Genomic DNA, 14,259 nt, shown 5'->3' with positions numbered 1-14,259 from the left:
CTTCACCCCTTAGACGAACAGGTTGGTTTGGGCTGAACATGCATTATATTAAGTTAACTGTACTATATACGATACGTTTAACTTTATTTTATAATGCAGAATAAAGTGAAGGTGAAAAAAATGACTTTTTAGTCTTACTAGCTACTATAAAATTAAGCCTTTGTGCAGAGACCTGATTGTTATTCTCTCCATATGGCAAAATGCACCTTTGTAATGTATGGCGCACACAAAAGGCATGTTTTTGACTATTTTGGTGCAACTATTTGATTGTTTTATAATAAATCTCACAAGAAAATTAAACAAAATATAAACTGGGGGCATGAACAATTAAAGACCATCCCTTGCTGAGACTAGATTCAAATAATTTCTTGACCATAGACACAATTTGTTGTAAAACTAAAATGAACAAATGAAAATAGTTGCATGCCATAAGTTCATTCAGCTACTTGTATTGTCAATATGGATACAAAAAAGAAAAAAGAGGGGGGGCAGATCGATGTGAGTGGTGTCCTTTTACTCACATGTGGGGCAGTGAGGAGAGGTGAAGAAGAGATGGCTGAGGAAGAGGAGGAGGAGGAAGAGGAGGAGGCCCGGCCTCCTGGCCTCTGTTGTGTTTGAGGGGAAGACGGAAGCAGAGGGAGGTGCGGGGAGGAGGGAGGGAGGGAGCCGTCACTGTCGCCGTGGTTACTACTGGGAGGGGTGGGCGGCAGCTGGAGAGCATCGTCTACAGTAGAGGAGTGTTGAATGAAACAACCTGCTACACATGAGATGCTGAAAAAACAGGTCCACTAAAACCTGATTCATTCTGAAATCTAAAACATTGTATTTGTCTAGTTCATTGTTGTGATTATTGGTGTAAAGATAAAGAGATGCAGATATAAAGCTGGACCTTCTGAAGGCTGTTTCTGCAGCTCCCAGGCTAAGTGAATAGTGCTCCACACAACCTTTATAAGTTAAATAGTTTGTTTTAGTTTCAGTTTAATTAGGTCGGACGTATTTTGTCAAGACTTTTCAGCTGCGCATGGGAACATGTTCAGGGGAACAACATCCCACAAAATGACTTATTTTGAGCCTGAGGTTTGGTTTTATTTGACCTGGGCTTGCAACAATGGTATTATTTTAGGTGGAAAAGGGTGCTGATTGGTTGATTTATGAACATTTGAAAGTTTTGACAATGTTTACCTGAAAATATTGCAGGGATGAGACACAAAGTGGAACCTCTGTGGGGATCGGAAACCGTTGTGCCACTTCCTATTCTGAATTGTGATACCACTGTAAGATGAGGGTGTGTTTGTGCATCTGTCAGAGGTGTGTGTGTGTGTGTACCGCTGGGCAGGCCAAGGTACTGTCCAATCTCTCTGGGTTCATCTTTTATGGCCACTGGCTTCACACTGTCTTGACTGCGCTCCTACAGAAACAGATAAACAACAACAATGCTGAAGAACATTGCTTTCGAACTGTTCGGTTAACATCAACAACAACGCAACGTGCGGTGTTTCACTGTTGAGACACAGGCCTGACGGATGCTAACCGTGTGTTTCCATGGCGATCCTCTGTGTGGGGGGGCAGGGCTTAATATGAGAGGCGGGCCTTCAAGAGGCTGAGGATCTAACCTTTGAACCACATCAGGCTCCTCCTGTTTCACCAAGATGGCCGAAAGGTCCTGGCTGAAGTTCCATTCAAATTCTAAGGGAAAGACAAAACACCATAAAATCAACATTAAATTAACAAAGAAAGTGTGCAATTTGAGAGATCAGCGTCCCCTTACTAGCTTTTTCCCGCACCTTTCAATTATATCACACACATAATCTGATGAAGACGGTGTGATGCAAAGCTAGTAAGTGGACCATGAGTTTTTAAATGACTACTAACTACTATTTCCAAAATTAGATAGAAACATATGAATGAAAATGGTGAAATAAATTAATGAATCACACACCTTAATTCCAGCCTAGAAAGCTCATTTCCCTTTTCAAAAAGCAGAATGAACTTACATTTTATGAGCAACTAACATAAACCTTACTATATTTCGCTTCAGGGAGTCTTTGCGGTAGGTCTTCCAATGGGAAGTAACTGGTAGCTTATAAATCACACTTTCAAAGAGCTTCCCCAAAACATTTGAGCACTTCCTGACAAAGCTGGTTATTACAGACTGCTGGACGATGTCGCTCTGGCAACTGTGGTGCATAATTTGTCTCTACCCTGAAATAAAAGATGGGCTGAACCAGCCACTCGTCTTTAGTATCCTTTCTGAGACAAGAAACAGTTGCTGCCTTTAAACACTGTCGAAAATATGCATAATTGAGTGACCCAACAATGAGGTCTGACTACAATTTCAAAGGAGGTTCACTAAAACACAGTGAGCATCTCACAGGTACTCCACTGTTTAGTCTACTGTGAGCTGCAGGAAGTATTTTTAGGGACATAAGTGCCACTGCAGGGCTGCAGGAGAGTTAGTCACTACCAATCCTGGTATATTTGGTGTCCTAGTGGGCAAGATGATGAAGAGGCTCCTGTCCTCCCTGCCAGCACTGGCCAACCTCCTGAAATGACCTCTGACATGGTTGTTGATGATGAGGAAAACATCGTCACAGTTCATGACTCAAATGTTGGGCAAATATCATAATCGCAGATCACCGATCGCCGTGCTGTTCAGATTACACAACTTGCTGTCTTGTGACGGGAGTCTTGAAGTCGTTGTGGTGTTCACACTACGTGACTGATAGTAGACAGGGGGTCACACACTACCCGAGCGGACAAAACCACAAGAAAACACACGTGAAATTCAATTCAATTCAATTTTATTTATATAGCGCCAAATCACAACAACAGTTATCTAACAGTGCTTTTCATAAAAGAGCAGGTCTAGACCGTACTCTGTGATGTTATTTACAGAAACCCAACAGTTCCCACCAAGAGCAAGCACTAGGCAACAGAGGCAAGGAAAAACTTCCTTTTAAGAGGCAGAAACCTCGAGCAGAACCATGGCTCAGGGTGGGCGGCCATCTGCCTCGACCGGTTGGGGGTGAAGGAGGGAGAGAGAGAGAGAGAGAGAGAGAGAGAGAGAGAGAGAGAGAGAGAGAGAGAGAGAGAGAGAGAGAGAGAGAGAGAGAGAGAGAGAGAGAGATGGAAGGAGAGAGAGGGGAGGGAGGCAGCCTACATAATATACACACAGCGGTACAGACAGTAAAGGTGATGTTGCTATAGACTAAATGAAAAATGGTACAGATATTTATAGTAGTGTTAATGACAATAATGTTCTGTCAGCTGCCTGCTCTCATTGGCTGGATGTGGATGTAAAGAAGGGCTCCTCCAGAGATTTGGCATGCTAGATATCTAGCTGGCGTCTGCGATGTGTCAGTGATGTGTCGGGGAGTCGTTTTGATGCATCATTGAGTAGTTCACACATAATGACTGATTTACCCCTGATCACAGCCCAACGGTCGCTGATCAAATCGGGCTTAAAATCGTGTAGTGTGAAGTAGGCGTTCAACTTTGATCTTTTCAATCTGTGGCTTGAAAAGGAGCATTTGATTTTCTTTACAAATGAAGATCAGTTCACTCATCATGTAGAAGTACTACATGGGAAGTACTTCTACATTTAGGTAGAAGTACAACAAATATCAGATTGGTTTTGAGACGTTTAATTTATGACAGAATACCTGCATTACAAACTGGGGGATCAGAGTTTGAAAAGTGTGGAAGTTTTCCAGACAGAAAGAGTCTGATGAAAAATTAAACTGAGTTGCATTACAGGAACTGTTGTTTTTAGCTTGACCCACACACCAAAATATGGTATAGTAAAATATGGTATATAACTCAGCCTCTGCTGCATCAATTTTAACCACCCTTGTTATATTCATCTGTCTCTTGCAAGTCCCACGTGTGTCTTTTATACACATCTTTTGTTCAAAATAAGGTTCTGTTTGTTTGGACAGCACTTGTTCACACAGAGTTTTTAATGATAGACCTACTGATGGGTCTACCAGAGTTGAAGGATAACTATGTATGCTTCCAATTAAGGTCCTTTTAAAAGGTGAGGAGATAGGCACCGTTCCAAGGGAGCCTGATTAGGCAAAAGTATGCCCAACAATCTATAAGAATATCTTTTTAGCTTCACGTTTAACTTTAAATTGAAGAGTGAAACCATGTTCTGGGCCGTGACATAACTTTTTAAAGGCAAAGAGTAATAAAAATGTATTTGATGTTTAATTGAGTCAGCATTGTTTTTTTCATTTTAGAATAAGACATATACACCAGGACATACCCTTTGATGTTTGTCACAACACACACTTACAACCAAAAGTCTCCCATGGTGTATGGAAAGAGAGCAGTAGCTGTTTAACAAGACCAGGGCTGCTGCTGCTGCTGTATGTGTGTATGTGTGTATGTGTGTGGTGTGTATGTGTGTGTGTGTGTGTGTGTGTTAGGAGTGAACGTCATTTTAATCACCTCCTGGTTTCCTAGCAACATTCTGCTGGTAAAATGGTCTGAAGTTTACAAGCTGTGTGAGCTGGGGGGAAGCAGAGGGAGGGGGAGGTCCGTGCCCATCAGAGAGCTGGTAGCTTATCTCGTTATTCTGTCCATCACAGCAGCAGGGATCAGCACAGAGAGAGTCCATCCTAAAAACAAATCCCTGTGGCTTCTTTCTGCTGTCAACCTAAAGGCAGTCGCTGCAAACTCAAAACTGCAATCTGTGGCGTCAGTAACAGGAATACTAAACACTGACCTCAAGATTGTCAGAAAATAACTGTTTGGGGGTTTACCAGAAAAGTCATGAGCCAATGAAGCTTGTCTTGATTTCAGTCCAATTCAGATTTTGGTTTATTTTTACTGAATAGCAAGACCAATATGGACACAAATATGACAGGTGGTCAACATTAGGACAGTATGAAGTAATTTTGGCACTAGAGACTTTCCTGACCTGCGTGTCTAATTGTGGTGTATGTTACAGCTCAGATCCTGGATCAGTACACGGGTATAACGTGATTCTGGCACTCTATTCAGTGATTGTTGGAGTGCAAATGAGCCAATAACAATTCCAAAGCAGCACATGGTAATGTCATCACACCAACAACGCGTCCTCCTAGAGTTAGGTCTGACATAGAGTACGGTTGCATCTAACAGTTATATTTTTATTATTGATTTATTTGAAAATTTAGAGAATATATGAAAAATGGCCATTATAATTTCTTAAAGTTTAGGGTTATGTCGTGTTTTGTCTGACCAAAACTCAAATATGTTCAGTTTATAATTATATGAAAATAAAGAAAAGCAGCCAATCCTCACATTTGAGAAGCTGAAACTAAGTAAAGTTTAGCATTTTAGCTTGGTAATTGACTTGAGCGAAGAGGCCCCCTGAGTCGAACCTCATTTTGACACTCGAATCCCTGTACTAGTATTTGTTTGTGTTTTTTCCTTTGTCACAATGCACACAGAATGGTAGGATTTAAACTTGTTCAATCTAGTCTTGTCTCAAAATCAACTGACTACAAAACTAACCTTTATTAAAATACAGTAGGTGAAACATATTAAATGTATGGAGCTGAGCTGTAACATGTTAAATTTGCATAAGGGACATTTATCACAGCGTAGCATGGAAAACACAGCTGTGGATATTAAAATAATAATGTACACATCTGATTTAAGCAAGCTAATAAGGAAGCAGAAGAGACACATAACTATTTTTTATCAAATATTATCATGGAAACCTGGCAATCATTTGTCAAGATATCTTATTAAATAGACAAATGTCTGACTTCAAATGACAAGAGATTAGGAGTACCATGTAAATTCTGTTTTGAGGTGATCCATCGTTTACCTATTCCCTACATCCTCTCTATAAGTGAGATCCTCAGAAGCCTCTCCTAATGAGGTCGGGTCCTGCTGCTAGCCAGAGCCTTGTTAAGCCTCCTATGCTTGTTAAGCCTCTACCACCATTTTTAATGAATACCAGAACATGTCGCCAGTGCATAGGAAGGTTGTCTTGTACATTTTTGGCCACTCTGGTTGTTTCATCAAAGACAGAATGACACATCTTTTGAAAGTGTTAGGTGGACGTTTGATTAAAAAAAACACATTTGATTATTTTTACTGTTTTAAATGATTGTGGGCTGTTTTCGTTCTGCCTTTTCTTCCTTTTCCTTCATTTTACCAGAGTTGACCTTCATAAATATACTGTAATACTATGATAAAAAGAATTTCTAAGTAATTGTATGGACTGTAGCTGACAAAGGAGATTTGCTTTGATTTGCATGTTGGCTTCATTAAGGCGTAACTGACAAAAGCAAGTCCTAACATAACTGCAAGGGAAAACTTCTAGCTTCACATGTAGCAGCTATAACAGAATGTTTTCATGTTGCACACAAATGCTATAAAAATGTGGCATATAAGCATACTATGCATTTAGTTTTCTGTTCATACATACAACATGAACAAAAATAAAGGAGCTGATTACATATAACATGATCAAAGTCATCACATAATTTTTAACCTCGGCCAATCAGAGGACATTTTCTAAATAATGAAGGGACAGTGAAGTAAAGTGAGATATACATCCATATAGCCCATAGTTCAAATTCAAATGTGTATTTGTAACATTTTGATAATTACATCTGTTTTAAACACAAGAGCTTATAAGAGCTCAACAGCATAGCAACAAGTCGGCTAGGTGCTCATTGTCTGACTGCATATATTATGTGTTACTTTCGACATACAGAATATTTAATCACTAAAAGTAAGTATGTTTAAACATCATGTTTTGTATTTTTGTTGTATTGTCCAGTGTGAAGTAAATGTAGAAGATGCTGTGGAAGTAAAACCTGATCCCCTCCCTCACCGCTTTATGGAAACTCTTCGAATGCTGTTAATGAAACAAAGTCTGCCTGTGTGGCTAGTAAACCCAGGTAAGAAATCCTGTGATAGAGCAATGGCTAATGACCAAAGGCTCCTGGCAGTCATCACAGGGGGTTAACGAAGGAGAGGTGGTGACTGTGTTTGATCTCAGTGGGACAGCAGGAGTATTAAACCCATAGATGGAGCAGAGCAGTAGGAGCTGCAGTAAAACACAGCTTCTCTTAGAATAAGAACAACAAGAACTAAGACCACAGGCTGAGAGAGAAAGAGAGTGGCCCGGACCCCAGACTTCCAGGGGCCACCAAAACCCTAGATTCACAGTGTTATCTGGTGCTTTTGGTAATTTAATTACTTGCATATTTGTTTGGGAATTTTCACCAGCAAAGTGCAATATCAATTAGGCCCTGCACTAAGTGTTGGTTGGCTTCTATAATGCAGTGGTTCTCAAACTGGGGGGGGCGTAAAGCCACTTCAGGGGGGTCGTGGATGTTGAGCGGACCTAAAGTTGCATGAAAATGATTCATTTGGTGACATAAACAAATGCTAGCAAGGCTATATTTCTAACCTGAATCTTGTTTATTTCAATTGCCTGTGATGTTAATGATTGATAAAACGGAAATCCACTTTTGCTGAGTTCATGAACTTCTTTTGGATTCTGAAGGGGGGGCGTGACAGAAAAAGTTTGAGAACCACTGCTATAATGAAGCTGCTATCTATAGTATGCTGTGTGCACTGTATTGATCTACTATTACAGAGTACAGAGAAATTTACTACTATTGTAGCTGTAAAATGTTATGATTAATTAAATAAATCACTGATTATTAATTTTTGCCACCCCCTACAAACTTAGTCTAATGCTTTAATGGGGCCAAGCTTCCCAAGAGGGACTTGAGACGTCCATGATTCAAACACTGCAACGTGGGTTTTACTTTAGGTACTGAGGCATACACTCTTATCTCTCAGTTTCCTGTGAAAACATTTAATGACTGGTGTCAAATCAACCTCATTTGCCTGTAATTGGTATATGATCAGAGCATCTGCTGCTTACCTTAAATTGCTATCTATGTTGTTGTCCAAGAGAACCAACTATGATCCACAAATTTCTTCATTCGTAACAAATTGGAAGGTCAACAACTTCCGACATCCCCAGGTGGTTAATTAACCTGACTCATCAAGACAAACAAGCAGCTGTGGTGCTCTCACTGGATGCTGAGAATGTCTTTAAAAAGGCACAAATGGCAACTCTGCCAGAGTGTTCTTCTCAAGCCTGCACTATGCTTCATAGGCGATTAGTGTTGAGTACCAGTGACTGACATCCTGGTATTTATGGGCAATTCTTGCCAGAACCTACTGCTTTTACAGCCTGTGTGCTTTCATATATTGTACATTAACAGTATGATGCAACAATTGTAGCTAAATACTTTCAATACTTCAAGTCCAACCTTGAAATGCCATTATTTCCATAATACTGGATCAACCTTTCAGCTGCAGCAGTCTTGTCAAAATACTTTTTATGCCCAGATGGCAGCAAACAGTGCAGCTGTGACAAAATATTTTTCAGAAGAAACGTGAATACAGCAGAGATGAAAAGGAAAACTATGCAGCAAGTATTCAAAAAGTGTCTCAATCAGACATGCAGTTCTCCATCCACCAAATCCCAGTCCCAGTTTTAGAAATAAAGTCCAAGAACAACGCTCTTAAAACCACAGAAACAACACATCATAATGGCAGCATGCAAACGTAGTGATATCTTCCCAGGAAGTAATAATAATTAAATTACAGGAACGGCCCGCTGAAGACTGCAAGGTTATCGACAGAATCAAATAACCATATTACTGATAACTGAGTCAGTACATATACTATATAGAGTAGAACCTCTCTCAAATTTGAAAAAAGTAGCAAATATATATACACTTAAGTAAGTTTATAGTCAGGCTTTATGGAGCAAATGCAGGTTGTAAAATGCATTTTGGATTAAGCTTAATATAATATAGATTCAAATACATAGGGTATCTGGGTGTTTCTCTGTCTTTTTCTGTGGGTGTGTGTGTGTGTGTGTGTGTGTGTGTGTGTGTGTGTGTGTGTGTGTTCCATATGTGAGCTTGAGATGATAGTTATATAACTACAAACGAAGGCAATGAATGAGAAAACTATAAATAAACTATCTTGAAATCATAGCTGTCTAGATGTTATGTTTGATTTGGTAATATATTATGTCGATGGTTAGTGGTTTAATGTGTAATTTAAGTTTTTAACAGTCTGTTTGCTTTGGCAGCAGTGTAAATTTACATTAGACATGTTGGGTTTGGATTGATTGATTGGAGTTACTTACACTGAAAACACACACACAAGCCAGTCAGTTGGGTTTTTTTAGATTTTTTTTCAATAAACTAGATTTAATTGGATTAAGGGAGACAGAGAAGGCGAGAGAGAGATAACCTGACAGACAAGAGAAAGAGAGTTTCCGCTGGCTGCTGCAGACTCAAAACCATATGCTTGTCATAGCGCTGTGTGAGTCTGTGTCTGTGTGTGTGTGGTGTGTGTGTGTGTGTGTGTGTGTGTGTGTGTGTGTGCGCGTGTGTGTGCGTGTTAGGTGGGCAGGGCTTAGCTGGAGGAAAACTGTTCAGACTGGGATCCCGCTGCTCAGACAGCAGGATCCCCGGGACAAACGGAGAACAGACAGAAAGACAGGTACAGACAGAGACAGGGGAAGACAGGCTGAGACACAGACAGAGAAGAAGACAGGAGGAGATGATGAGTCAGAAAGAGAGAGATAGACGGGCAAAGCTTGATCTGAAATATCCAGTATTTTTATATCGCACTGCAGCAGACATTAGCCTCTTACTTTCACCCTAATAGACAACAGATAAAGCCAATCATCACACAGATTATATAACAGACAGTGGATCCAGCCAATCACAGTGTATACTATTTGGCAGACAGGGTCAGACTGCGTGTTAAATATTATATTAGACAGAAAACTGAGCCAACCACATAACAGGGGATAGCCAGTGTGATAAAGACCCAGACTAAACATCAGCAGCAGAGATTTGGTTGGCTGTGCAGCATAAACTAAGACAGAAAAGTAAAGCCCTTTATGAGTAGGGTGACCTACCAGACTCTTGGTCCATTTTGATTGACAGGGCTGGGCTCTGGGGGGCGGAGTCCTCACTCAGAGAGTAGCTGTGCTCTGCTTGAATATCTGTGAGATTTAAAAGCCCTGTTCATTCATGGACAATATAACATTACTGTCTTCATCCATGTGGGGTAAAGTGCTGGCTTTTTGTCATTCAGACAAGCGTGTCCTGGTATGGTGTTCCTTACGGTTTAATTCAGACAGGACCGTTACGGACACAGCCACAGTGCTCGCGCAATTTTTAGCACCTGAGCGTTACGTGAGCGTTCTCATTCCTCTCACATCAGTGATGTATGTATTTTGACTTTAATGCCTTAATTAGTGACCATCGTGAGTGCATGTAAAACTTGACACTGCTCCTCTCACTGTAAGTGAGACAGTCAAACAAGATATCAAGCTGGAACTCGCATAGTTGTACATTTGTTATATGTAAAGCATTTTTCCTGGATAGTCAGAATTTCATCCATGCAGTTGGTGTAAATGAAAAATAAATGTATTATCTTCTAAAACATGAAAGCCATAATGCTTTTTATCCCTCCCTCCAAATCTTTTGTTGAGTGTGATAAGTGGTGGTGCAAGTTGATCCTTCTGACAGCTTCAAACAGACTGAAAGAAGCTAGAGTACAATAACTCTGAGCAGCTGTACCACGGCCTGTTCATCTCTCAGCTCTGGAACTGAAGTTTGCGAGTAGTAGCTCAGCCAGTTGTAGCCTGAACCAACAACTTGGTACCTTGTCCTCACAGACTGACAGGTGAGGGGAAGACGTCTGTGTTTCCTTCTGCCTCCTAATGGCAGGCGTTTTGGAAGTCACAGCCTTTGGCAAAAGAAACTGGCTCTAACATGGTGGAATTTGACCTCTCTGTGGAGGACCGAGCCAGAGTTAATGTGGTTGAGAAATTATAACTTGATACAGTTGGTCTCCATGCCGAGTTTTGGCTAAACAAACCAAATACGATAACGGATATGGGTCTTTTCTACCCATGCATTGGCTGAGGAGTGGAGCAACTGCTGCATTGCTTGAGGTTTTCTGAAGAACAAGGAGGTGATCACAATGGGACCACTGTGATGCAAAGCCTGGTGCATTTGCGTTGGACTGCAGTGTTAGGCATTTCATATAATCATTCTTACAGTGTTTCGTAGGAGGAGCTGTAATGTAAGTGGCATGTATACTGTTTAAATTAACATTTTTCATAATAAAAAGAGGAGCTGACCTGGGCTGCTATCCATGTCCATGTGTAAAGGTGAATGTCTGTCTGCCAGTAAGGGCCGCTCTAATAGATGATCATCAAAGAAACTGCTGAATAATTCACTGCTGAAGTCGTCCATCTGGTCACCTGAGAAAGGCTGGAAAACATGAAGAGATACATGGGGACAGAAATTGTTATTTTATTCAGTACAATAATTATTTTCCATTGTAAGGTCTGTTTTCTGTAGAAGTTTGTGAGTAAATACTCCAAATACGGTCATATACTGTGGCACCTTTGGGAACAGCTGCTAATACTTTACAGTGTGTATTGTACAACATACTTTGAACTTCTTTAGATAAACTGAAAGATGAAGTTTACTTCTGTGGGTTAGAAAAATGTCCTACCTCTTAAGCTAAAAAGAACATTGGATTATCTGAAAAAAATGCATGGGGCTGTTTGTCTTGGCTCATGAAAAGTAGCATTTTTGGAAATACAGTGAGAAGACATGAGGCAATATTAAGAGATTCCATGCAACTTGGGGCAATGTGTTTGATCAGCTGGTCTTTTTTGGTGACTGTAAGTCCGGGCACCAAAATGTACAAACGTATGCCTATCAGTTGTACTTTAAAGGTTCAGTGTGTAAGTTTTAGTGGCACCTAGTAGTGAGGGGTGCAAACTGCAACCCACGGCTCACGGTGCATTCACATGCTCCTCGGATGGTCCCATTTCCCAAGTTCTGAAGTCATTCTTTCAACTTCAGTGTGTGTTCATGCGCATACAAGTTGGAGTGTAGAATCAACATGAATGCTACTATAAAGACGTGTTGGATTACTTGTGCATTATCAGAGTGTATAAACAACCCGCAGACATCTATTTCACTCTACATGGACAGCAAACTAACCTTTATAACCATATTACAAATGACATGTTTGCAAAATATGTGTATGCGATACGTGATTTTGCACGATCATTGTTCTGTATATTTCTTTATGTCCCATGTACACTTTATTTCTCTTTTTGCAATAAAGATTTAAGGAGAAAAAGATTCTAATTATTCCGACACCACATAAAAGCACCATCAGTCACCACTCCCCCTTCCCTTTCCAAGCGACAGTGGCCGACACGCTCTGTCGGCTCTTGTGCTAAATAATACGTGTGGGCCATTTGTCTAAATTTCTCTGTACTCTGTAGAGTAGTTTGTTCATTTGGGCTACTGTAGAAACATGGCGGCGCAAAATAGCAAAGTCCATGTAAGGGGGACCCGCGGTGAATGTAGATAGAAATGGCTCATTCTAAGGTAATAAAAACATAACTTCATTCATTATGTAAGGTCTTTATACACCACTGAAAACATAGTTATATAGGCTATATTATATTGCATTTCTGTCAATAGACCCTCCTAAATATTACACACTGGACCTTTAAGAGTAATGCTTACATAGTATGCAACCACGCTACAGTTAGCATTTGTGGAAATAATCTGCGAATGTGAGTGAAAAGTTGAGTTTGTTGCAAGACTAATTCTTGCAATTGTTTCAGATCTACAACAGAAACCAGACAACCCAGACTGTGTCTCCATGGCATGGAGAGTCAGTCAGTTGGAAACAGCAATGATAGATTCATCCTCAGTCTCAATGAATGAGTCACTGAGCTGAGAGACGATGTTCTGGAAGCCCGGGACATCATGGTGCTCTGATTACACTGGTTTAACACACACACACACACAGACACACACACACACACACACAATATGAGTCACCCTGGTCCTGACCAAACGTGTACAAAGCAGTGCACATACACATTTGTTCCTCTATCCCCATGGGGACATAATGCATTCTCTAGCCCCTTACCCTAACCATCACAACTACATGCCTAAACTTAATCCTACACCTTACCTTATTGTAACCTGAACCCTTGAACCAAGTCTTAACCCTCAAAAACCAGTCTCTACCTCTGGGGAACTCTATTAAAGTCCCCATCAGTTAGACTGCATTTAGGTTAAAGTCCCGACCAGGATATAAAAACATGAAAATCACACACACACACACACACACACACACACTGGTTGGAACCAATCAGATATAGAAGTCAACTCTGCTTTGAGTCTTCTCTAACAGACATAGTGACTAAAATAACTTTGATCAAGCAACAAATACAAAAATTGCTTTGCTTGTATCATTCTTGGAAATTAGTTAACTCTTCTCCAAAAATCTGTCACAGCAGATTAAATCAGGCCAGTAGCAACAATAAAGACACCACCTGGATAATAAATACAGAGTTAACTTCAATAAATATTTTTAATATAAATAACGGTGGAATGAAAGGCTGACTCATAGTGATAAACCAACAAAGAACTCTCACACAACTCTGCAGTTCCCATCGGCTCTAAGGAGCTTTTTGGCCTCTATCAGCTTATTATTTTGGTTTTCCTTCCCACAAACTCTCATCAAGAAACAGGCAGCTCTGATAAACCCTCTGCCTGCTACCTACCCAGCACCAGCACTAACTTAATTTAGACTTTATTAGTCTAAATTAAGTTGGTTTTAGACGTTTTAGTGCATAGCTCTATTATGATAGGTAAAAGTCAGCAATTTGTGAGCACTCCTCCTGTCAGTATAAAGAACTTTGAGGATTCAGAATTCCCTGAATTAAAGCTGTCAGGTAGTACTTACATCCAGGCACTAACAAATAAGATTGGAGTTTTATTTATTTGGCTTCTCTGGACTTTTCAAATTGTATGCACACATCAAAGCGTCAGTGCTTGTAGTCGTCTCCATCACTGCAGCCAAATAAGTTATAGACTATACTGGGAATCAGTGTTGATGTATAAAAGTTCTTTAAACGCTGCTCAAACAAGTCAACTTTAAGTAACATTCACACCCTCAGACATGTATCATCTCAGAGTGTGTGTCTGCATTTGTGACTGTGTTTAGGAGGTCAAGCGTGTCTGTGGTGAAACTCTGGGACACATGCAGCTGTCTAATAAAAACACACTCAAACACACACACGCACACACACTCAAACACACACACACACACACACACACACACACACACACACACACACACACACACACACAC

The 14,259-nt window shown here is 40.4% G+C and overlaps 1 protein-coding gene across 2 annotated transcripts in view; it reads right to left on the bottom strand.

Annotated features, from left to right (window-relative positions):
• creb3l1 (cAMP responsive element binding protein 3-like 1) overlaps positions 1-14,259 on the bottom strand; it is a 37,197-nt gene that overhangs the window by 11,385 nt on the left and 11,553 nt on the right. The window contains exons 2-6 of one of the 2 annotated variants that reach the window (XM_046057559.1): positions 11,204-11,336; positions 9,971-10,057; positions 1,532-1,686; positions 1,327-1,408; positions 522-724 (exon numbers count right to left, since the gene is read on the bottom strand). In XM_046057559.1, coding sequence (XP_045913515.1) covers positions 522-724; positions 1,327-1,408; positions 1,532-1,686; positions 9,971-10,057; positions 11,204-11,336 — 660 coding nt within the window. The remainder of the gene's footprint in view (positions 1-521; positions 725-1,326; positions 1,409-1,531; positions 1,687-9,970; positions 10,058-11,203; positions 11,337-14,259) is intronic. The other variant, XM_046057568.1, reaches the window with a different exon arrangement.

The sequence above is a fragment of the Micropterus dolomieu genome, linkage group LG01 (genome assembly GCF_021292245.1).
Source record: "Micropterus dolomieu isolate WLL.071019.BEF.003 ecotype Adirondacks linkage group LG01, ASM2129224v1, whole genome shotgun sequence".
NCBI classification, from domain to species: Eukaryota; Metazoa; Chordata; class Actinopteri; order Centrarchiformes; family Centrarchidae; genus Micropterus; species Micropterus dolomieu.
This window is presented reverse-complemented; position numbering and strand designations above follow the sequence as displayed.